The 25,566-nt window shown below is 41.6% G+C and overlaps 1 protein-coding gene across 1 annotated transcript; it reads right to left on the bottom strand.

Moving 5' to 3' along the window:
- Positions 1–16,288: 16,288 nt before the first annotated feature.
- On the bottom strand, positions 16,289–17,356 carry LOC135152275 (uncharacterized). The gene has a single exon (XM_064092134.1). It carries the CDS (start codon positions 17,354–17,356, stop codon positions 16,289–16,291), a length of 1,068 nt encoding a protein of 355 aa, XP_063948204.1.
- Positions 17,357–25,566: the final 8,210 nt, after the last annotated feature.

Raw genomic sequence — 25,566 nt, 5'->3', positions numbered from 1 at the left:
AACTACCGCCGAGACAATTCACCTCGGTAATAGCAATTTAAATTTACTTTATATTAATAAATTAACATATTATTTAATTAGTAAAAACTATCTTTTTTAATTTTATATATAACTATTTGTTTTTTAAATAAGATGTAATAATTTTTAAAAAAGTTAAAATATTAAATATAATATTTTATAGTAATGAATAGTCCAGAATATAATTTAAAAGGTAATTTTATGATAAATATTTACTTTAATCGGAAAAAAATAAACATAATATCTATTGTAACACCAGATGCTAGTGTTACATATCGTGTAACACCGTCATATTCATGTAACACTAGGTTAACGGCTATTGTAACAACAATTTCAGGGTGTTACAATAGACCTCAGCTTTCTGAGCTACCGCAACGAAATGCTTGTAACACTTATAAAATACCATTGCAGTAGCCCACTTATGGCGTAGTGAACGTTGAGTATCGATGACGTAAACGATTCAGAATCATATGAATTGGACGAAGGTAGGCATTATGTGTCATTTGACATATTATTAACATATACGAATTGCCTTTCTAAATTGATGAGATTCTTTTTTTATGGGCATACAGGTTATATTATTGATAGTGACAATGATGAGAATTACAACAGCGGTGAAGTAGCAGCTCATAATGATACAATGACAATCCTAGCACACCAAGTTACTAAATTTCTAAGATAAAAAATTAATGATGTATGTACATTCCGATTTGTGAAATGCAATGAATATTATTATGTTCACTTTCATTTGATATCATTGTAATTATCTTAATTAGGTGTTAAAAGTCAGTATCTTAATTTAGATATGCCCAAGTACAAGTGCAAATTTTTTCAGGCTATAATGTGGATAGAGGAGAGAAATAACAAATCCATGACCGACCCTACCTTCTCAATATGTTGTGCTGGTGGTCAAATTCAGTTACCATAGGTCAAAAAGCCTCCTCCTTATCTAGCTGGACTGCTGTTTGGACAATCAAATAAATTTTGTGATTCTATAAAAGTGTATAATGCCATGTTTTGTTATACATCTTTAGGAGGAAAAGTGGACAAGCTTATAAATAAGAATGGTGGGGGTCCATTTTGTTTTCGACTAAGTTGTCAGAATCATCATAGCATTGGGAGTTTGGTACCGCTTGATGGGAGAAAACCACAATTTTGTCAGTTATACTTTTACGACACTGAGAATGAGGTTCATAATAGAATGTTTGCATTTCGTTCAAAGGATGATAAAAAAGGTATACAACGAGAAATTGTTGAGAATCTCATTAAAATGTTTGATGAAGTAAGTCCCCTGGCTCAGAAATTTCGACAAGCAAGAGATCGTTTCAAGGAACAACAACCACAAGACCTGAAGATTATTTTTAAAGAATCTAGGTCCGCTTCTGGACGTCCGAATCACATTTATCCATCTTCAGAGATTGCTGCATTAATAGTTGCAGAAAATGATCCTTCGGGTGGTGATAGAGATGTTGTTGTCCATACAAAAACTCCTGGCCCAAAGAGAATAAGCTTTATACACCCGCTTTTCATGGCATTGCAGTATCCTATACTATTTCCATATGCTGAAAATGGGTTTCATAAAGGAATTAAATATAAGACTATAGATTCTAATACTAAGAAGAAGTGGAAAAATGTAACACTGAAAGAGTAGCACTCCTACCAGCTTCATATACGACCAAACGAAGGTTAGTTAGTGTACATTCTGTTAATTATACATATCCTGTTGCATTGTGTTAAAATTATTAACAATGAAATTCAGCTTACATATATTGCAAATTTACTTGGTGGAATGACATTGCGATATGGTGGACGTCTCTTTCAACAATACATAGTTGATGCTTTTTCAGTTATTGAGCAAACACGTCTTCATTGGTATAGAACTCATCAAAGTACAGTCAGGGCTGATATGTATCAAAACATCCGCGATCAAGTCAGATAAGGTGATGAAAATCCTAATAGCTGTGGGAAATCATTTATTTTGCCAGCATCTTTTACCAGATCAAAAAGGTACATGAACCAAAATTTTCTTGATGCTCTTGCCATATGTCGTGCTATTGGGCATCCAGACATATTTTTAACAATGACAGCTAATTCCAAATGGCCGGAGATTCAGCAAATGCTTGACCATACTCCTGGTTTGACCGCGGATGATGCACCAGATATAGTTACTCGAGTTTTTAAGTTAAAATTAGACCAACTTTTGCATCTTATCAAGAAAAAAGGGTTTTTTGCTGTTGTATTGGAGGTATGTGGCTTTACAAGTTTAGGAATGTTACTACAAGTTAGTGTAATGCCATTTTTGATATATATAACAATCTAATATACATGATATTCCAGCATTACATGTCATAGAATTTCAAAAACGCGGCTTGCCTCATGCACACATGGTGATATGGTTACATCTTGACAATAAGCCTAAGACCATTCAACAAGTCGATGCAATGGTTTCTGCTGAGATACCAGATAAGGATCAAGATCGTGATGGCTACAATGCTGTAAAACAATTCATGATTCACGGACCATGTGGCACAATTAACAAGACATCTCCGTGTATGGATACTGAACGTAAGGTTTGTACACGGCATTTTCCGAAAAGGTAATTGTTATATGGATATATGTTCTTAATTCTTATATTGCACTCACTTTGGTTATTATTACCATCTTTTGCATGTCTTGCTTGCAGTAAACTACAATTTCATTATATTTTATATGTTTCTATTTATTTCATGTTTAATTTGCATTAGATTGAATCTTGACACTATTTGCTAAATATCTAAAATGCGCTACATGTAAATTTCATAAGGTATGCTTCAGAGACAACCTTTAATGATAGTGGATTTCCAGTGTATAGACGACGCAAAACAAATCATACTGTTCAAAAGAATAATGTTGACTTAGACAATCAATGGGTGGTGCCGTATAACAGAGAATTGTTACTCATGTTCCAGTGTCATATCAATGTAGAAATCTGCAATCACTCAAGAAGTTTAAAGTACCTTTTCAAATATTGCATGAAAGGACACGATCGAGCAACCATGCTATTGGTTAGAGCTAAAAATACAGTCCATGAAAGTACCCGGCAATCAGACACTACTAAAGTTGCTCCTATTAATGAAATCAAACAATATTCAGATGGTCGGTATGTGTGCGCTTTGGAAGCAATATGGCGAATATATGGATTTCATATACACCTCAGAAGTCCATCTGTTGAACGACTGCCAATTCATTTAGAGGATATGCAGACTATCACTTTCAACAGTAATGAGTTGTTAACAAATGTTGCAAAACGTGCTTCTTTTCGGTAAGCTCCAAGCATGGTTTCAAGCTAACCGAGAATATCCTTGGGCACGAGATCTCTACTATCAAGAGTTTCCTGGTTCTTTTGTGTGGGATGCTAATTCAACCAGATGGACACCTAGAAAACAAGGTTTTGTTGTTGGCAGGATGAACTCCACATATGCATCTTCGGGAGATTTATTCTACTTAAGAATGATACTCACTAGAGTCAAAGGAGCAATGTCTTTTAGTGACCTTCGAACTGTCAATAGACAAGTATATAAAACTTTTAAAGACACATGCAATGCTTTGGGACTTTTAGAAAATGACATGGAGTGGCACGAGGCAATAAAGGAAAATGCCCACCACGCTACTACATCACAGTTGCGTCAACTTTTTGTGCATATTATCGTGAACTGCGAGGTCAGCAACCCAGCAAAACTCTAGAATGATCATATCAAAGATTTTTCAGATGATATACTTTGGAAGCGGCGCCATATTTCTAAAAACAATGAGCTGACATTGTCCGAAGAGGAAATACAATTTTGGCCTCTTACAGGTTAGTGTTTTAAACACTGAATACATTATCACTGTTTCATTAATTTAAATATAATAGCACATGAAAAACTCTTATTACTGCCAATATTAAATTACTCGCAGAACTTGAGCAGATATTGAATTTGCATCGGGAAGTCTCTACGGAGTTATTCAGATATGCCATTCCTTCCTGCTGAATTTCTATGCGGAATTTCAAACACTCTTATTGCGGAGGAAAGAAGTTATGATATTCAGACCATAATAGCCGAACACCAACAGTTGCACTCAACTTTAAATAGAGATCAGACGGGAGTATATAATTCTATAATTGAATATGTTCATAACAAAAGTGGGAAGTTTTTTTTTTGTACATGGGAGCGGTGGATGTGGAAAGACCTTACTATGGCGAACAATAATTTCAAAATTGAGATCTGAAAGAAAAATTGTTTTACCCGTTGCATCCTCTGGAATTGCAGCCGTGCTAATGCCAGGAGGTAGAACTGCTCATTCGAGATTTAAAATACCATTAGATGTAGATGAACATTCAAGTTGTGGTGTGAAAATGGGAACCTAAGTTATTACAGAATACAGATCTAATTATTTGGGATGAGGCTCCAATGCAAAAGAAGTATGCATTCGAGGCACTAGACCGAGCTCTTAGAGATATACGTGGCAACATTTCAGAAGACAACAGGCTGAAGTCATTTGGTGGTATTACCGTAGTTCTTGCAGGTGATTTTAGACAGATCTTACCCGTTGTAGAGAAGGGAAATAGACATGACATTGTTAGTGCTTGCATAAATCGGTCTTATTTATGGGATCAAGTTACGTTTTACACTCTTAAACAAAACATGAGGCTCAAAAGAGGTAATACTGAACAGGTTAACAATGATATTGATGAATTCAGTAAGTGGGTGCTAGACATTGGCGAGGGACGCCTTTCATTTATCAGTGATGATGATCCAAACAAGGATCCAGAAGTTGTAATTCCGCAAAAGTTTGTTATCCCCTGCACAAATAACCTTCTATCTGATATTGTTGACATTGTATACCCAAATATTGAATGTAATTTCAAAGATCATCGATATTTACGGGATACGGCAATTCTTGCTCCAACTAATAAGGTAGTTGATGAACTTAATGAGCACATCATGGATCGTATACCAGGTGAGGAACAAGTGTACTTGAGTGTTAATAGTATTGATGAAGGCCCGGTAAATGAGACAGAACTGGATTCGGCTTTTCCAGAAGAATTTTTGAACTCAATCGACATGTCTGGACTTCCCAAGCACAAGCTAAAACTCAAACCTGGTGTCGTGGTCATGCTGACAAGGAACATTAACCAGGCTTTTGGATTGTGTAATGGCACACGTATGGTGGTTAAAAAAATGTTTAAATGGACAGTTGAATGTGAGATCATCACCGGAAGTCATTCTGGAAGTAGACATATAATTCCAAGGATGATAACTACACCTTGCGACAACAACTCTAAATGGCCTTTCATATTCAAAAGGAAACAGTTTCCTCTACAGGTCTGTTTTGCAATGACGATTAACAAGAGCCAGGGGCAATCAATGGAGAAAGTCGGTCTATATCTTCCAAATCCTATTTTTTGTCATGGCCAACTTTATGTTGCTATTTCACGTGTCACTTCTCCAGAAGGCCTGCATATCATGTTGGGAGATGGAATAAACCACACAAAAAATATTGTATATGAAGAAGTCTTTTACAACTTACCTACATAATAGAATTCTGTCAACATACTATTAGTGTGAGTACAATTTTTAAGTAATTGTCTTCCTACGATATAATATATTTACTTTGTTTTTAAAGTGTTTTTCTTTTGCAAATTCTGATCAAGATGGATCAATTTTTATGGTTGTTTTCTTTACTTTATATTGATTTCTGCCGTAACAAAGTCTACCAACAATTGCAGGTGTTTGGTCCGATGACAGTAGCATGCAATTGATACCAATTTCTCTCTGTCCAAAGTATACTTTTTGCTAGCACGAATTTCTATCATTGGCCCTAAGAATTGGATATCAAAGCTAGAAGCCATATTAGAATCCCAGGTACTATTTGATATTTAAATTGTTTTACTTTTTGATGCCATAAGCTATGGAAATATTCGTGTTTGTATATAAAGAAAACAAATATTTTTCCAAGTGCAAACTTGCAAGGTTCCAACCAAAAATATTAGGTAAAAAAACCCCTCTTCACCATACAAAGTACCTGCTGCTAATTGGAGAGGTACCATTTTCTGTATTATTTCTCTCTATTATTTCTCCAGAATATCCTCAATTGCAGGTATTCAACACTTAAAAATCTGATTTTGATATATGTACATTACACCTTATATAATTTTGTACTCTAATTTTGAGCATGACAAAGCTGTGAGATTCTAATATCTGCAAGTACAACCTTCCTGCCCTTGCATGCCGCATTTTCCTATACTGTCTCCCAATACACAGAGGAAATCATCACTAGGAGAAGTCAGATTAGTTGATCACATACCAATTTGAATTTTGATTTTCAGCATCACAAAGCTTAAGATTTACGGAGCTACGAGTACAAATTTTGTAGCATTGCATAAGCTGCTGCTATGGAACAAGGGCATCACGAAGGTCATAGATTCCGGAATATGCAAGCACAAACTTTCTTCACTTCAAAATGTTTGCTTCGCCTTTGCAATATACTTTTGTAATACTTTGAATTTCAGAGATATTATGCTCACTTATTCAAAAGGACATAATGGACATGGGGATTACTGTATTTTAACTGATCTCATAAGATTGAAAGATATGGGCATGTGCTGAATGTCTTTTCCAAATTGGTCATTGGTATCCTGCATGCCTCAAATCTAACTTACAGTACAACTATTCTGATAGTGTTTTTGTCACCATACTTTAAGCAAAATCATATTAGGCCCTCCCGAGTCATGCATCAAAATAAGCAGGATCACTTAACGCTTTAGTCAATACAGTTGAAAATTACTCAGTTTATTCTAAAAGTAATGCAGAATTTATTTTATAAAATCTATACAGGGTCACAAGCTTCAAAAATGTGAAAATTAATTTCTTTCTATTCTAAAAAATTTTATGTGCGAAATGCCAACAAAAGCAACTCATACAGTAATAATTATATAAATATTAATTCTTTCTGCCTAACAAAATCTAAATATAATAACTTAACATATATATTTAAAAATAAAATATTATGTTGTGCCATAAAATCTCCCTGGGCTTATTTTATAGCCCATCATATTATTTGGGCTTCACTTGGGCTTATTGGAATCATTTGGTTAAGGATAATGGGCTTCGCCATAGCTGGGTGAATCATTGAATGCGCACAAGAAGGTACATGGACTTACACTGGAAGCATAACGAAGGCTGCCATCAGAATGGGGTTGCACCTGAAGGCGCTTTAGGGGTTACCGCTGCTAGGGGTTACCGCTGAGTGCATCTTGGCTTGCAGTTATGGGGCTGCAGCTAGGGGATGCCGCTGGCAGGGCTTCCGCCGCTTGGGCAGAATGGCAGGCAGACTCCAAGCAGGACTCTTCTTCCTTGTTTCTAGGAGGACGAATTGGAGACATATTGGGAGTATATCAGCTATTATTTATCTACTAATTAAGAGATAAATACGTACATTATGGAGATAATTACAATCAAGGGGAGATAATTCACATATATTCGGATATATACCGAAGATGAAGGCTTCAAGTGACCTACTTGGAGTGGGATACCGCTGGATAACTACTGAAAGAAGGCTGTTTTATCCTAAACTAGAGGGGATAAGAGCTTATCTCTTCAGAGTCCTAAATCGAGAACTACATGGGCTTGATCCCTATAAATATAGGGTATGTAGGCACCTTGCAAAAGGACGAGAATCATATTCACGAGTTCTACACTCTAAAGAGAGGCACGTGTAACCTTTGTGACAGATATTTCCGGGCAATCGCAGGACGGAACTCCATAATTCCGGCCTCGTTGTTTGGTTCTTTGCAAGCTCAGCCCTTAAACACACTTGTTTCTCATTTGTGTTGTTAGTTTATGTCAACGGTAGCCCCTAAGAGCTAGCCGTGATTTTCGTAGTTGTAACAGATATCCCTATAATTGTGCTACACGGTTCTGGGGGTGTTGTATCAATTCCTCTCACAACACTTTTTGGCGCTAGAAGGAGGGGATTACTGATCTTAGAGAGGAGAGATGTCAGAAATTCCCGAAAACACTGAAAACCCCAAGACGCCGGAGGGCGCTGCGCAGGATGAAAGTGATGTTCCAAGCGGAGAACTAACCCGCGAGGAGATGAAGGCAAAAATGAAGAGGATGAGTAGGAGGATTGCCTCCTTGAAAAGAAAGTCAGCAAGGTCGAAAAGGGCTAGCAAGGTGACTCCCACCAAGCTAGATTTCGGTGCAGAAGGCGGCAGGAAAGAAGGTGGCAACCCTGAGAAAGAAGCTAACCCCGAAATGGATGATAGAGAGCACTCACAGGCTGCTAGTGTGTTCGACCGCCTTGGGAGGAAACTGACCGAGCAAGACTTGCGGCACAGGCTTGGCAACAAGGCCCCTAACGGGGATGTACCTGAAGGCTCGCAACATAGGGCTCCTCCCAGTCAGCGACAGGAGAAGCCCGTGTCTGAAGCTCGGTCAAAGGATAAAAACCAAAGGCCGTCAAAGGTTATCTCCATTCATGACGATGAGGAAAGCTCAGGGTCGCACAACGATAATGAAGTAAGCAAAAAGAAAGATCAGCCCCTGGATGATGACTATGAGGTTGCACTTGATGATGGGGATGATAAATGCAAGATGGAAGAACTGTTGGAAGCCCTAAAGAAGGTGAAGGCCGATAAGAAGTCGAAAGCCGAGCTTACCGTAAAGTCACCCTTTACTAAGAAGGTTAGGGAGTCACCCCTACCTCGTATCTACAGGGGGGTGGGCGACCTGCGATTTAACGGAACCACGGATCCCGTGGAGTATCTTAGCCGGTTCGATACTGAGATGGAGGTCTACCAGATTCCAGACCTCACAAAATGTCGCTTGTTGGCTGCAACCCTCAGGGATGACGCTCATCACTGGTTCAAGAGGCTTCCCGCTGATTCCATCAGCTCTTGGAGGAAAATGTGCGAACTGTTTGTGGGACAATTCAGGGCTTCCGTCACTTACGCCCCTCCTGCCAACACCCTGGCTAATATTAAGCAAAAGGAACATGAGACATTGAGAGAGTATTTCAAGCGCTTCAACGCAGAGGTACCCCGGGTTAGGCCAACTTCAAAGGAAACCCTGAAGAACTTCTTGATAGCGGGGGTAAGGCCTGGAACAGACTTTTGGAAGGAGTTGCAAGGGCGAGAGCCTGAAACCCTAGCTGACTTCTTTGCTAGAGCTGAACCCCATAAAGTGATCGAGGAATCCTTAGCTAAGTTGAAGAAGGAGTCAAAGTCTGAAAGCCGTAGCAACTGGAAAAACAAGAGGGATAGGTCTTACAGCCCAGATAGGAGGAACACCTACAAGAGGAACCCCTACGTAAGGCCTGTTGGTGAAAAATCCTCGAGCCGGGATGGCAAGACTTCGCCCATTACCGTAAACACAACCAGCACGCAGGGCTTCGACAAGTCAAGGTTGACAATGAGGAAGACAAGAGAAGCAAGGTACCACGAATACACGCCACTGACGGCTTCTATAGATCACATTTTTGAGGTCGGAGACAAAGCGAGACTCTTCCGGAAGCCCTTTCGAAGTGGACCCCCTGGAAAGAAAGATCAGGGAAAATATTGTGCTTTTCACGATTTAAACGGACATGACACCGCGGAATGTGTTCATCTTAAGGACCACATAGAGGACCTTATCAGAACAGGATACCTGACGGAGTTTGTAGCCCAGGAGGCTAAGAAATATAAGGAAAAGAAAGCTGAAAGGACAAATAACCAGGAAGCCAACCGAAACACCCGTGCTGGTAGTGTACGAATGATCATCGGAGGGCCCTTCGTGGGAGGCCAGGGACGCAGTGCCATGAAGAGATATGTACGGGAAGCCCGAGGGCCGCCCTTAACCAATGTGTGCCATCTGTCTGAAAGGCCTCCCAAAATGTTCAAAGGGGAGACTATGGACATTACCTTCACTGAGGGGGATGCGCGCGCGGTACACCATCCTCATAGCGACGCCCTGGTGGTAACAGCCGTGATCGGAAATGTCAATGTACACAGGCTTCTTGTCGATAACGGAAGCTCTGTCAATATCTTGGCCTACAATGCGTACCAAAGAATGAAAATGGCGGATAAAGATATGATGGCTTGCTATAATGAGTTGTATGGTTTCACGGGGAATGCTGTCCAGATTGTTGGAAGGGTAAGACTCCCGATCACCCTTGGAGTGGAACCCCGAGCTGTCACTCAGGTTGCAGAGTTCATGGTAGTGAACGAAGACATCTCCTATAACGGGATCCTGGGCAGACCTATTCTAAGGGACATGCGGATTGTAACCTCAATATACCACCTATCCATGAAGTTCCCGACCCCCAATGGGGTAGGATGTGTGCGAGGATGTCAGGCTGACTCCCGGGAATGTTATAGCAAGGCTTTGAGATCCGCAGTAAAAGCCTGTAAAGAAGCCCAGCAAATGGATGAAGACATCCCGGAGAGCTGTTACAAGCAAGTGGATATAGAAGAGGAACCCGAAACCAAGGCTCAGGGAAGGGTTTTAATAAAGTTTGTGAAAGCAACCTGCAACATGGTAATTATCGTGCAACACCCGGGGGAAGATCCTTATCTAGAAGCCTCACATGCCGTGTATGAAGGGCTTGCACCCACGGATGCATTCCCAATGAAGAATATTGATACAGCTGAAACCCTGGTTGAAGGGATTGTAGAAGATGTTACTGACAGTGACTTTGAAGAGGAATATCAAAAGCAAGAAAATGAGTGCGAGGCACCTTGTGACTTCAACAGTGCTATGGTAACCTATCAACTCGGAAACCGAACACGGCTTCCCGTTCATGAAATCCTGGGTACGCAACCCCAAGAGGGTGGCAACAAAGAGGTTACCGTTGAAATCGACCTCGACCCAAGGATGCCGGAAACCCAGGTGAAGACTGGAGCAGCCGGGGATACCCTGTCCATCTTGGTGGATGAGTCCGACCCCACTAAAGAACTAAAAATTGGGGAGCAATTGGGGCCGGACCTAAGGGAAACCCTGACCGCATTCTTAAAGGATAATCTGGACGTCTTCGCTTGGAACCATTCGGATATGATCGGGATTCACCCGGAAGTCATGTGCCACCACCTCAATATTGACCCAGATAGGAAGGGAGTCAGACAGAAGAGAAGACCAATTAGTGGGGAAAGGGCTGCCGCTCTTCAAGAAGAAGTAGACCGACTATTGAAGGCAGGCCTAGTGAAGGAAGCTTTTTACCCCACATGGCTAGCAAACCCAGTGTTGGTGAAAAAACCTAACGGAAAGTGGAGAACTTGCATAGACTTTACTGATCTGAACAAGGCCTGCCCCAAAGACAGCTTCCCGCTCCCTCGAATTGACCAATTGGTGGATTCCACTGCGGGGCATGCACTGTTAAGCTTCATGGACGCCTACTCGGGCTACAATCGATCCCCATGTTCGAGCCAGATCAGGAACACACCTCCTTCATCACTGACAGGGGGCTTTACTGCTATATAGGCATGCCGTTTGGTTTACTGAACGCCGGGGCTACATATCAGAGGCTGGTCAATAAGATGTTTAAGGATCAGATTGGAAGAACTATGGAAGTGTATGTGGATGACATGTTAGTAAAATCAAAGGAAGCTTACGATCATGTTACACACTTATCAGAAATGTTCGACATACTGAGGGACTACAGGATGAAGTTGAATCCCCAAAAATGCGTATTCGGGGTTGAATTCGGCAAGTTCTTGGGCTTCATTGTCAATCACAGGGGAATCGAAGCTAACCCTGCGAAAATCAAGGCCTTAATTGAAATGAGGTCGCCTAGGAACGTAAAGGAGGTGCAATGCCTTACAGGCCGGGTTGCCGCCCTAAACCGGTTCATCTCAAAATCCTCAGACAAATGCAGAGAATTTTTTGCAGCCATAAAAAAGGGGCAAAAATTTGAATGGACGACAGAATGTGAGGCTGCTTTCCTGAAGCTGAAAGAGCAACTCGGAAGCCCGCCCCTGTTGGCCAAACCAACGGAGGGTGAAGCCTTGATCCTTTACTTAGGGGTTTCCGAGTTCTCGATTAGCGCTGTCCTGATCAAGGAGGAAGAGCAAGCCCAACAGCCAGTATACTATGTGAGCAAGAGATTACTTGATGCTGAAACCCGCTACTCAAACATGGAAAAGTTAGCCTACGCACTAATTTTGGCTTCCCGCAAGTTAAGGCCTTACTTTCAGGCTCACAAGATTGAAGTACGAACATCCTTCCCTCTCAGACAGGTCTTGCACAAGCCGGAAGCCTCGGGAAGAATCATGAAATGGGCAGTCGAGCTAGGCCAGTTTGACATAGAGTACAAGCCTAGAACCGCAATAAAGGGGCAAGCGCTAGCTGACTTCATCTTGGAGTTTCCACCCACTTTTGAAGTCGAAGGGATGGAATGCATACCTCAACCCCAGCCTCCAGTAGCCATACCCGAGAATTGTTCCCCTTGGTGGAACCTGTACGTCGATGGGGCTGTAAATGGAAATGGGGCCGGGGCTGGCATTGTCTTAGTCAGTCCGGAAGGCCATAAGCTGCAAAGCTCCATTCATTTCGACTTCAACGCCACTAACAACGACGCGGAGTATGAAGCCCTAATAGCTGGCCTGAAGCTGGCCTTGGAAATGAGAGTGGAAAACATGAACGTTTACAGTGATTCTATGCTGGTAGTCTGGCACATCCGAGGAGGCTTCCAAGCTAGGGGTCCCCGCACCGATCTCTATATGCGGTATGCCCAGGAACTAATTGGGAAATTCAGGGAAATCAAGCTAGAGCAAATACCAAGGTCTGAGAATGCCGATGCCGATGCCTTAGCCAAATTAGGCTCTCAGAGGGATGCACACATGCTCGGGGTGATCCCCCTCGAAATCCAGCATCAGCCTAGCATCCCCAAAATTGAAGTCATGGATGTTGAAGCTGATGAGACTAACCTCTGGACAACCCCAATCCATGAATACATAGCCAACGGAACCCTGCCTACGGACAAAGATGAGGCCAGGAAATTGAGGTACAAGGCAGCCCAGTATGTAATTTATGATGGAATCCTTTACAAAAGAGGATTCAATCGGCCCCTCCTCAGGTGCGTTGCTGGGATAAGGTGTGAATACATTATGCGCGAAGTGCATGAAGGAATCTGTGGGAATCACTCGGGGGGTGCCTCCCTCGCTCACAAAATCCTCCGTCAAGGCTACTACTGGCCTACCCTCCACAAGGATGCTCATGCCTTCGCCAGGGCCTGTGACAGTTGCCAAAGGTTCTCCAATACAAACAAGAGCCCCGCAGTACCCCTGAAGACCCTGACAAGCCCCTGGCCGTTTGCTGTTTGGGGTATAGATCTGATTGGTGAATTACCAAAAGGGAAAGGAGGGGTGAAATATGCAGTCGTGGCTGTAGATTACTTTACTAAATGGGCTGAAGCTGAACCCCTAGCTTCCATCACTGCAAGGAAGTTGGTAGACTTCGTTTGTCGTGCGATCGTCTGTCGGTACGGGGTTCCCTACAAGCTCATATCAGACAATGGGAAACAATTTGACAGCAATGAAATGATGAATTTCTGTGACAACCTTGGCATAAAGAAAGGCTTCTCCGCGGTGTGCCACCCTCAGAGCAACGGTCAAACGGAGGCCGTAAACAAAATTATTAAGCACACCCTGAAAGCCAAACTGGAAGAGAAAAAGGGATGCTGGCCGGAGGAACTTCCCATGGTGTTGTGGTCTTACAATACCACTCCAAGGTCTACCACCGGCGAAACCCCGTTCACCCTAACATACGGGTGTGAAGCCATGGTTCCCGTAGAAGTGGGAGCAGGATCTTTTCGAAGGGATAACTACGACCCTGAGAATAATGAAGTCAACCACAGGCTCTACTTAGATCTAATTGAAGAAGTACGAGATACGGCTCAGTTGAAACTTGCTGCATATCAACAGAGGACCCGTAAATATTTTGACAAGAAAGTAAGGGCTCGACCCCTCAAAACGGGAGACCTAGTTCTCAGAAAAATGATGCCTAACATGAGGGTTCCCGCTCATGGGGCCTTCGGTGCAAAGTGGGAAGGCCCATATATCATCAAAACAGTGCTTTGGGAAGGTACCTATCACCTCACAGACATGGATGGAAAACTCATACCACGGGCATGGAACGCCCAACACTTAAAGAGGTATTACCAGTAGCTTCACCCGGGTAGTATTTCTGTAGGCTTCGGCTTAAGGGTCAGGAAATAAAGGCGATTTATTAGTTGTAATCGCTATGATTTTAGGAAAATTATCAGGCTACTATTTGCTTTATTTGCTAGGACGCTCGGGGGGTAGTGTCGTTACACCCCCCAATATTATGCTATGTCAATTTCTACCATGTGATTCAATAAAATTTCGCAGCTTCCCGTTATGAAAATGTTGTGTATGCTTGCTCACCATGATTGTTAATTGAATGCTTCATGTATGCTTTAAAAATTATTTAGGGCTTCAATTGCATCTAGTTTTCCACCATAATTAAAATTATGCTAAAGAACTCGGGGGGTAGTAGGCGTATCGTTAACATTACTCATTTGGCTTAAAATTCAAATAAATTTGGGAATCGAAAACACTAAAACTCGTAAACACAACTTGATAACTTGGCTGCACCGGTGGGAAGGAAAGCTTTTCAAGGTTTCAAGGTTTCGAGCCTATCAAGGCTCTCAAGGCTAAAGCTTTTCAAGCTTTCAAGGTTTCAAGCCTATCAAGGCTTTCAAGGCTAAAGCTTTTCAAGCTTTCAAGGTTTCAAGCCTATCAAGGCTTTCATGGCTAAAGCTTTTCAAGCTTTCAAGGTTTCAAGCCTATCAAGGCTTTCAAGGCTAAAGCTTTTCAAGCTTTCAAGGTTTCAAGCCTATCAAGGCTTTCATGGCTAAAGCTTTTCAAGCTTTCAAAGTTTCAAGCCTATCAAGGCTTTCAAGGCTAAAGCTTTTCAAGCTTTCAAGGTTTCAAGCCTATCAAGGCTTTCATGGCTAAAGCTTTTCAAGCTTTCAAGGTTTCAAGCCTATCAAGGCTTTCATGGCTAAAGCTTTTCAAGCCTATCAAGGCTTTCAAGGCTAAAGCTTTTCAAGCTTTCAAGGTTTCAAGCCTATCAAGGCTTTCATGGCTAAAGCTTTTCAAGCCTATCAAGGCTTTCAAGGCTAAAGCTTTTCAAGCTTTCAAGGTTTCAAGCCTATCAAGGCTTTCATGGCTAAAGCTTTTCAAGCTTTCAAAGTTTCAAGCCTATCAAGGCTTTCAAGGCTAAAGCTTTTCAAGCTTTCAAGGTTTCAAGCCTATCAAGGCTTTCAAGGCTAAAGCTTTTCAAGCTTTCAAGGTTTCAAGCCTATCAAGGCTTTCACGGCTAAAGCTTTTCAAGCTTTCAAGGTTTCAAGCCTATCAAGGCTTTCATGGCTAAAGCTTTTCAAGCTTTCAAGGTTTCAAGCCTATCAAGGCTTTCATGACTAAAGCTTTTCAAGCTTTCAAGGTTTCAAGCCTATCAAGGCTTTCAAGGCAAAAGCTTTTCAAGCTTTCATGGTTTTGGGCTTACGGTAGCCCTTCAAAGTTTAAAGCCCGTCGAGGCTTTCAAGGCCGAAGGCTCATCGAGGCTTACGGGTTTAAAGCCTGTCCAGGCTCATAAGGCTTACTTGGTGAAGTTATTACAAGGCTAACTTGGTGGGATTACTAAAAAGCCTATGTTGTAAAATTATCTCAGAACTTATGCTTGGAGACTACTCTAAAGGCTTACACCCAATGGTGTCCCTAGACTCTCACACATGTGAGATCAGATTCAATTGCGCCTAAATGGGCTATTACGAGGAAAGACTAAGTGCTTTTATATACGCTACTGGGGAGTTAACACAAACGTATACATCAACATACATCCGCAAAGAAGGAAGCGACCTTGGAAAACGAAGTTCCAAGGATCACAACCCCCCAGAAAATAAACAATGTGTACGCTTTCAACGCAAGGGCTATCCCCTATATTCATTCTTTCTACCTGCATGGAAGAGTTAGGCGACCAACACAATAATATCCAGGGGAATACAAAAAATTTATACAAAGCAAATGAAGGAGCAAAAGCAGCTATTATAAAGAGAATAATAAAATTCAAAGGAAAATTCCTCCCCGCACCAACAGGGGGAGGTCCCTTGAAACAACAAAATATCTTGCGGGGCATTCCGAGGTGCCCGCACCCTCATCCAAAAATACCAAATTCGTGACGACAAGCGCCACGCACAAATTCAGGATTAACAAAAAAAAAATAAAAGTTTGATTAACACAGAGGAGGAAAGATCAGGAAGCAGGAGAGGAGGAGCCCTTCTCGTCGGCAGGGAGGATGTCTTGCGGAGCCTGAGTGGTCGCTAGGGTTGTAGCTGGAACCCCTTCCGGGGGCGTCACCTCAGTTCCCGCAGAGATCAGCTCCACGGGCTTCGGCTCGTCTTCAGCCACACCCCTCTTTTCAATACCATCCCCGGAGAAACCTTGGGAAGTTGTTGGAACCTTCTCCTGGCCAGAAGCGTCTTCGGCCTTCGCCTCCTCCAGGGCTACTGCAGCATCAGGCCCCAACTTGGCCCAATCGTTGTCAGGGAAGAAGCGGTAGGCCGATTTCACGCAGTCCTTGACCCCTGCGGCAACTCCGGCCTCGAAAACGGCGGCCTCCCGCTCCTTCCTCGTCGCCTTTGCAGCGGCGGCAGCCTCCTGCAGCTCCTTCACCTGGCCCTCCAGCCTTCTCACCATCTTCCCAAGGCCATCTGTCTCCTCCTCCAAGGAACGCCTCACGGCGTCCTCCTTCCTCCTCTCCTCACGGACTTTGGCTTCAGCCTCCTTCAGCTCCTGGTTGGCCTTCCGCACAAGATCTCTGTCTTTGACAGCGGAAGCCAGGTCCGCCTTAGCCTGTTTCAAATCCGCCCTCATCTTCTCATTGACCCGGGCTGTGTCAGCGACGTGCTCCCCCATCTTCAGATCGAGGAACAGGCTCTTAGCGTTGGCCACCACCTTGTCACGGGTGGCCTCGGCTATTGAAAGCCTGTCCCACTCCCGAACGGTAGCCTCGGGGACCTGGTCGGAGAGCATCCGCTGAAAGAGCTGAGTCTTTTGAGAAGAGGAGGAAGCGGGAGAGCTGCGGGCCAGGGTTAACCTGGGCTTCTTACTTGTACGGCCTTCAGCTGAAGACCCCGCCTCGACAGCTTTGGAGGGGTCCCGCTTGCGACCCCCGGAGGAGGCCTTCTTCTGCTCTAAAGAGGGAGAAGGAAGCTGGGAGAGAGGCTTGGCAGAGAGGGGAGCCGGAGAATCGGAGGCCTCCCCGAACAGATCCTCGTATTTAGTGGAGCGCTTGATGAATTTGGGAATGTTGGCAGCCATATCTGTGGAAAGAGACAAGGAGAAACAATTAGATAATATGCAAACATATACGGAAATATGGGGAAATGCAAGCCCAGCAGATGGGATGAAAATCATAAATCATGTAGGAAGGAAATTTATAAAGCAAATATCAGGAAAGTAAGTTCAAAGGTGCAAGCTAGGAGGAAACCTGGGCTTCCCGTCGCCTCCACATCTGCACCCCCCTCGTCAACGGGGGATGCATTTACCACCGTAGTGGAAAAACCGAGCCTCTCCATATTTTCTGGAGTAAGCAGGCTGGAGCCATCACCTAGCCCGGTGGATAGCCCCAACACATGCTTGGCCCTCTCAAGGGACTCTCCCGCCAGAGGAGTCTGCACTGGCATGTCTACAACAAATACAAGCATAAGAAGACTGAACGGGAACCCTAAAGGAGTGAACTAGACATTGGATTAAGGGAAAGCTGGCTTACTGGGGGAGAGATTGAAGTCCTTCCTGTAGACTGGGCAGTCATAGCAGTAGAGGAAGAGCTTCTGCCAGTCCGACATCGACTGGCGGTTGCCCTTGATACCCTTCTTGTGATGGGTGTTCCAGGCAGTAAGGTAGAAGAACCCTGGGGTCCTGCCGGTAAGTTTCAGCTGGAAGAACCAGCCCAACTCCAAGGCAGACATCCTCACCCCATGGTGGATGTCATAGAGGATGTAGAGGCAGACCGCCATGCGGTAAGAGTTGGGGGTGAGCTGCATGGGGGAGACCTCGTAGAAGTCCAAGACCTCCAGGATGAAAGGATGGAGGGGGAGAGACAAACCCAGCCTGAAGAACTGGGCGGAAAGCACGGCTTTGGGGTAGCCAGTGCCTGGCTTGAGGGTGTCAAAGCGGTGACACCTCTCTCCTGGCTTCGGGATCCCCAAGGTGCAGCCAGGGTTGCAGGACTCCAATAGGGACTGCAGCCGAACAGGAGTCATGATGGAGTCCATATGCTCGCAGGCCAGGACTACAGCTGGAGGCTCGATCACCTCCACGGAAGCCTCAGCCTCCTGCTCAGCCTCCTCGGGGCTCCCCTCGAGGGCTTCAGCAGCGGGGTCCAGCGGGAGGCCCGAGGTCCCATCCGCCTTACTGGACTCAGAGGTTGTCCAGTTGAGCTCCTTTACCACCAAATTGCGCCTGGAGCGGGTTCTGGAGCTAACCCCTAAACTGGGCCGGGCAGGTTGAAGGTCCTGGCTAAAGGAGGATCCCGTGTCAACCGCAACAACGGGAGCCTTGCTGGTGGCAGACTGAGAAGAGTGTGAGGACATGGATCCTTGAGACATCTACAATAGGAAAGGATGGGTTAACGAATGGACACAGCAAGATGAGGAGAGGTCGAGAGAAAGAAAAACAAAAAGGGAGAAGGAGAAGGGGTTTGCGGAAGACTGGGCTGCAAGGGTGGAGCCCTACGGGTGTGAAGGAGGAATGAAAAGGCTTCAGTTGGAACCCTGAAGTGTAAAAGGACTACATCCCTCACAGGGAGTAGCACAGGCCACGGAGGACGGTTCATCTTCTCCGGGAAGCCCAACAAGGGACCCGGAGCGGGAAGCCTAATCCTAACCCTAATCTCAACCACAACAATCAACGCCCGATCACAATCCTAAGATGCCAGCTAAACAAGTATAGCAAGCAAATCACACAAACAATACGTTCACAGCGGATAAAGGGCACAAAAACAGAGGTTCGATTGTGAAAGAGGGGTTCCCCCCTGGAGGCGATTGGGAACCTAGGGTTTATAATCTAGGGTTACGATCATGGCCTCAAAGCAATGCGACAACAGCAAGGGCGATAACCCAGTTGGGAAACAATCAGGGCCTAATTGGGGTCAATTAAAACCAGTGGTGTGTGTATATTCAAAGGATGAGTGTACATGTTTAACTATAACTGGCATGCAGGACAAATTAGCAGTTTAATCGGGCATAATGACATCAAGCAAGGCGAATGTGGGTGTGTGCACGCATACCGAGGTGAACAGTCAAGAGAAAAAGAGGCAGATAGGCATGGATCATATAAACGTTTAGCTGCAGACATGGTGCAAATGAAAAATAAAAATAAAAACGAAGGCTCAAGGAGAGCATACCTTTGGTCGGAGGTTGGAAACGGAGACGGAGAAGTGAACGCCGGTGAGAAAGAGTAATGCGCGCCTGGGAGTGCTTCGGTCGGAAGAGAGAGTGTGGAGTGAAGTGTTTTAGAGATAAAAGAAAAGTGAAACAAGGCTGTATGTAAGTGTATATATAGCTGTGGGAAGTGGGGGACAGCTGCGCCAGGTGGCGTGCCGTGACTGGCTTGGCGTGGAGAAGGCTTTGATGACGCAGGGCTTCCCGAGGCCTAGGTGGGTGGCTGAAGAGGTAGAGGCAGGCTAGGACTCTACAGCTGCACCACCTAATTAGGGATTTTCTGTTGCAATTCAAACCAATTTGAATTTAAATTAAACCCCGAAATCTTTGGGATTGGCCTTATCACAAACTGACATGGCACACGCGGGAAACTGGAAGGGTGGAATAAAAATTATGGAAGCTCGGATATATTTGTGGAAAATAATTTTCATTATCTTGGGAATAAATATTCAAGGCTTGTGGTGGTTGTACTGAATTAATATAATTGGATTTATAATTATGCGTGGGAATTACGTCGGAATTATTTCTTGTTTCTTGCACCGGGCTACGCCCACGTAAGCTTAGGAATAATTTACGATTAATCTCTGACATAATTTAAGGGCTTGCAGCTGGATGATTGAGGGTTACCGTTCTTAGGTTCCTCTCGTATTCAATACTTCAAGGAACCGGGGGGTAGTTGTTGTGCCATAAAATCTCCCTGGGCTTATTTTATAGCCCATCATATTATTTGGGCTTCACTTGGGCTTATTGGAATCATTTGGTTAAGGATAATGGGCTTCGCCATAGCTGGGTGAATCATTGAATGCGCACAAGAAGGTACATGGACTTACACTGGAAGCATAACGAAGGCTGCCATCAGAATGGGGTTGCACCTGAAGGCGCTTTAGGGGTTACCGCTGCTAGGGGTTACCGCTGAGTGCATCTTGGCTTGCAGTTATGGGGCTGCAGCTAGGGGATGCCGCTGGCAGGGCTTCCGCCGCTTGGGCAGAATGGCAGGCAGACTCCAAGCAGGACTCTTCTTCCTTGTTTCTAGGAGGACGAATTGGAGACATATTGGGAGTATATCAGCTATTATTTATCTACTAATTAAGAGATAAATACGTACATTATGGAGATAATTACAATCAAGGGGAGATAATTCACATATATTCGGATATATACCGAAGATGAAGGCTTCAAGTGACCTACTTGGAGTGGGATACCGCTGGATAACTACTGAAAGAAGGCTGTTTTATCCTAAACTAGAGGGGATAAGAGCTTATCTCTTCAGAGTCCTAAATCGAGAACTACATGGGCTTGATCCCTATAAATATAGGGTATGTAGGCACCTTGCAAAAGGACGAGAATCATATTCACGAGTTCTACACTCTAAAGAGAGGCACGTGTAACCTTTGTGACAGATATTTCCGGGCAATCGCAGGACGGAACTCCATAATTCCGGCCTCGTTGTTTGGTTCTTTGCAAGCTCAGCCCTTAAACACACTTGTTTCTCATTTGTGTTGTTAGTTTATGTCAACGGTAGCCCCTAAGAGCTAGCCGTGATTTTCGTAGTTGTAACAGATATCCCTATAATTGTGCTACACGGTTCTGGGGGTGTTGTATCAATTCCTCTCACAACATATTAATATAATTTTATTAACTTAAAACCTGCAATTACTATTATATATAACAAGTAGAAATAATGATATAATGAAAATTATAATTCAACTAACGGAACAAAAAAATTATATAATACAAATTTTACAATACATAAATAGAGTAAAGTTCTGTGGAGACCGCTATTTCATCAGAGACCTCGAAGACCACGTATGTTCTGCAATCAAAACACTATAAAATACATTATTTTGTAAAATATGTTCTACAAATATCATGTATTCATTAAAATTGTTGAAGATCATCTATGTTTAATAAGTTGATAATGTATGTTCTGCAAGTTGAACAAATGTTCTGCAAACTAAACATATTTCATAGAACAAAACATTTTGTAATGTTCCACATGTAAAACTTATATGATATTCAAGATTTTAAATGAAATAATGATTTCGTAGAACATGATTTGCAAAACTATACGTTTTGCAATGTTTTTATGAAATATTTTAACTGCAGAACATAGATGGTCTCCGGGTCTCCAAAAAAAAATGTGGTCTCCATTGAACTTAACTCTACATAAATATTAACACACATTCAATCTAAAACAAATTTTTAGAAAATAATAATCGCCACAGGCATTAATAATTTAATGATAATTTAATGACAACAAATTTATTTAATAGATTAAATAATAATGTACCAATATTCACATATATATCATACATATTAAATTATTTACAAATTATATTTAAAATCTACCTCAAAAAAAAAAAATTGTACTTAATTTCTATTTACCAAGAGTTACAACTATAGATGACCAACAAATGCAACTGTCCTGCGAGAACTGAACCAGTTATAAACAGAAGTGTTTCAACAGAAGTGTTCCAATGATTATTTATTTGCAAAACTTTATCTCTTTCCTCAAAGTCCAAACACAAATAGAGTTTCAAATTACAAAACAATTTCAATCCAATCCTAAATATGTAAACTTAATCTATAAATTATATTTATATCAGAATATTATTTTTCATCTACTATATACACACAAGACATTCTTCCGCTCTCCAAATCAACTTATCTCTCCGACCTTCATAAACCTTCTGATGGATACCTCAAGATTCGATCGTATCACTGACTTGAAAAGCAACATAACAAACTGGAAGATTAAGGTTCGACTTACACGACTCTGGAAGAGCATCAATACAACTACAGGCACTTTCAAATGTTATAATATGATACTGCTTGATGACGATGTAAGTCCTTTCACTTAACATATACTCTTCTTATAATTTAAAAAAATCTCACGGCCTATTCTAATCCTGCTTACTATTTTATATTGCAATCTTATGTTTACCAAACTTACTTTTTAATCTACCTTATTCTCTTGACACAAACCAATGATAATAGTAAGCTACACATACCTATATGCAAAGCAGGTCTACCACTTTCCTCCACGTTCATGGCTTTGTCAAGAAAGTCCGAAATACACACACTACTTGGATGAGTAAACAGAAACAAACTACAGACCACAAGTGACAAATCTTTTCAATGCTAAACTTTAATGACGGAAACTAAACTCCTAATGCAAAGTTGATATGCGGAATATTTTACCATATGCTAAACTATTTTTAACTGTTATTATATGCACTCTTACATGTATGGTAGTTTGATATTGGTTGTATATCTCAGCACCCAACTGGCCAGTTTCTCTAACACTTTACTTTAGTCATACATAGGCCTATCTCCCCTGACTTCAACCAATTTCTTGACCAATTTAATATCTACATGCGGTGAGATTTTTTGGCTTCCTCTCAGTTTCCTACCAGAGCCTATGCTTTTACAATTCACATATTACATTTTTTAGCATCAGCTGATGCGTATTCCTATTTTTATTTGCTTTATCATCTTTGTCAATAAAATAATTATACAAACACATGTTATGTAGTTTCTAATCAATTCAAATAATTTAAATTAATTGAGCATGTTTGTATTTTGCAGAAAACACATATTCATGCTTTCGCCGGACTGGATTTTGTCAATGGGATCGACGAAGTTCCTGAAGAGGGAAAGGTTTACATCATATCAGAATTTAATGTTGATGATGCGACTTATTCTTATTCAGCTGTTAGTAACAAAAAAGAAATATATTTTCTTAAACGCACAAACATGACACTGATCGAGGAGGATGACAGAATGATTCCAGAATATAAGTTCGAGCTGGTCGCTTTCAACGCTCTCAAAAGCGGAGTTGGAGACACCAAGATCTTGACAGGTACTCAACTAGACATATAAATATTTCTATACAATTAACAAAACACACTGCTAACCTCCTATTATCATTGAGCTCTCATTACCAGATCTTATGGGGTTAGTTGAAAATATACTTCCGATGCAAAGCCGCAACACAGCCACGGGCCCAAAAGACATATTACTGTTTGACATTACAGACGGGAGGTAAACTCTTCAGTCCATACAACACCCAATATTCAAAAAGGTTTGTCATTAACATAATTAAATATGATTTTTGGCAGTGAAAGGATAAAGGTAACAGTTTGGGCGGAACAGGCACATAAATTAAAGGAGGAACTAGATAAAAGGGAAGACGAGGATAAAATCAATATTCTTACGAGTTGTAGCATAATAGAGTATCGTAGTAAGTATCTATTACAATCCCCACATCATTCGAAATACTGTGCTAATTTAATAATTTAACATAACAAATACCTAATGCCAACCATCTTCTTCTTATAAAACAACTGCAAGCCAGCTCACTCTCGCCCACAAAATTCTATATCAATCTAGATTATGATGCAGTGCACAATCTACAATACAAGTAAGTAATATTCTTCAAATTTCAATATCACAAGTCTTATAGAATTCAAATATATGCTGATTCCTGACTACTTTTTTGTGTCCCTACGTGACTTAATATTATTTCATTATCTATTATCAAAACAGGCTAAATGCTATAAATGAACCCATTATTGTGGATCATAAGGCTTCAGTGACTGAGTCTTTGGACAAGAAGATACATACATATAATCTGAAGCAAATTACCGACCTTAGACATTCAGATATGCAAAACGTATGTAAATACTATCTTATTTTATCGTCACCTAAAAGCATCTTATATACTCCAATTAACAACCTTTTTCAAACAATGTTGTAGCTGGAGGTGATATGTCATGTATCCGTCACTAGCATCGATGCACAGTCTAGATGGTGGTTTTATAGTTGTGACGCATGCCCGAAGGAACTCTCTTTCATCGACAATAACTACAAGTGCGAGGAATGTGGCAAAACTGTATTCTACCCTGACAAGAGGTATCATGTTTAATACATAATATATCTGGCATAATACATACAAATCGTAAACACATATTACATATAATACTGCAGATTCAAGGTCTCTATGTACGTTACTGATCCCACTAATACAATTAAAGTGTTTATGTTCGACCGTGAGGTCAGACGTTTAGTTTCAGCCACTGTAAAAGGTTTAATTGGTCAAAATATTAAGGTAAATACAAATTATACACTTATTACAATATACTCTATAATATCCATAGAGCTATAATACAAACAAGATCTTTCTAAGATTTTCATTATCTTCCTTACAGGAAGGAAAGGGAGACCAACTCCCGGAAAAATTGTTCAACATCGTTGGGACAAGACTTACTCTCACTCTATCCCTAAATGCTAAAAATTTGGTTGATGGCAATTCGGTCTATTTCGCTTCAGATGTAGTCAAGGTGGTTGCAACTTCCGAAAATCCATCAAGTGAACACACTTCTGAACAAAATACTATGGTAAGTGCTCTCAAAATTTATATTCAAACTACTTAATGTCAAATAATTTATTATAGCTATTAATCGCAATATCGGATCATCTGAATTCTTTTTGCAGGTTCCAGCTTCCGATCTCAACAGTCATGTTGTTGATAACCTGAAGGAGATAAAACCACCACCAATTAAACGTGTACACAACAAACACGACGGGCCTAACAAAAAGAATAAATCTTAAACACTGTTGGATATCATCCTTCTTCCACATGCATGTTTCGTTTTCAATTTATTATTTTTGAACTATCTTTTTACTCCATGGTGAACCTTATATAGTTATTGCAATTATAGATATTGGACTATTTATGCTCAAAAATTTCATCTCAAATTAATCTGGATAGTGTGACTAACATTTCCTGCATCAATAACAAAATACTAATACATTCGTATATCTAATAATTAATAATAAATTGAATATAAAACATACGGTGCGTAGCACGGGTAAAATACTAGTATGTTATAGAATGAATATTTTTATAAATTTCATTTAGATATTTCAAGTGTTCGAGTGTTGATCAATATTATAGATATTTCTTACTTTAGAAATTATTCTTCTCTTTTTCTTCTTCCTTATTTTGTATACCCTTTATTAATAATCAATCTTTCTTCTTTTTCTCTTTTAAATAAATCCTTTTGTTTATTTTTTTAACTAAAA

The sequence above is a fragment of the Daucus carota genome, chromosome 4 (assembly GCF_001625215.2).
Source record: "Daucus carota subsp. sativus chromosome 4, DH1 v3.0, whole genome shotgun sequence".
Taxonomy (NCBI): Eukaryota; Viridiplantae; Streptophyta; class Magnoliopsida; order Apiales; family Apiaceae; genus Daucus; species Daucus carota.
This window is presented reverse-complemented; position numbering and strand designations above follow the sequence as displayed.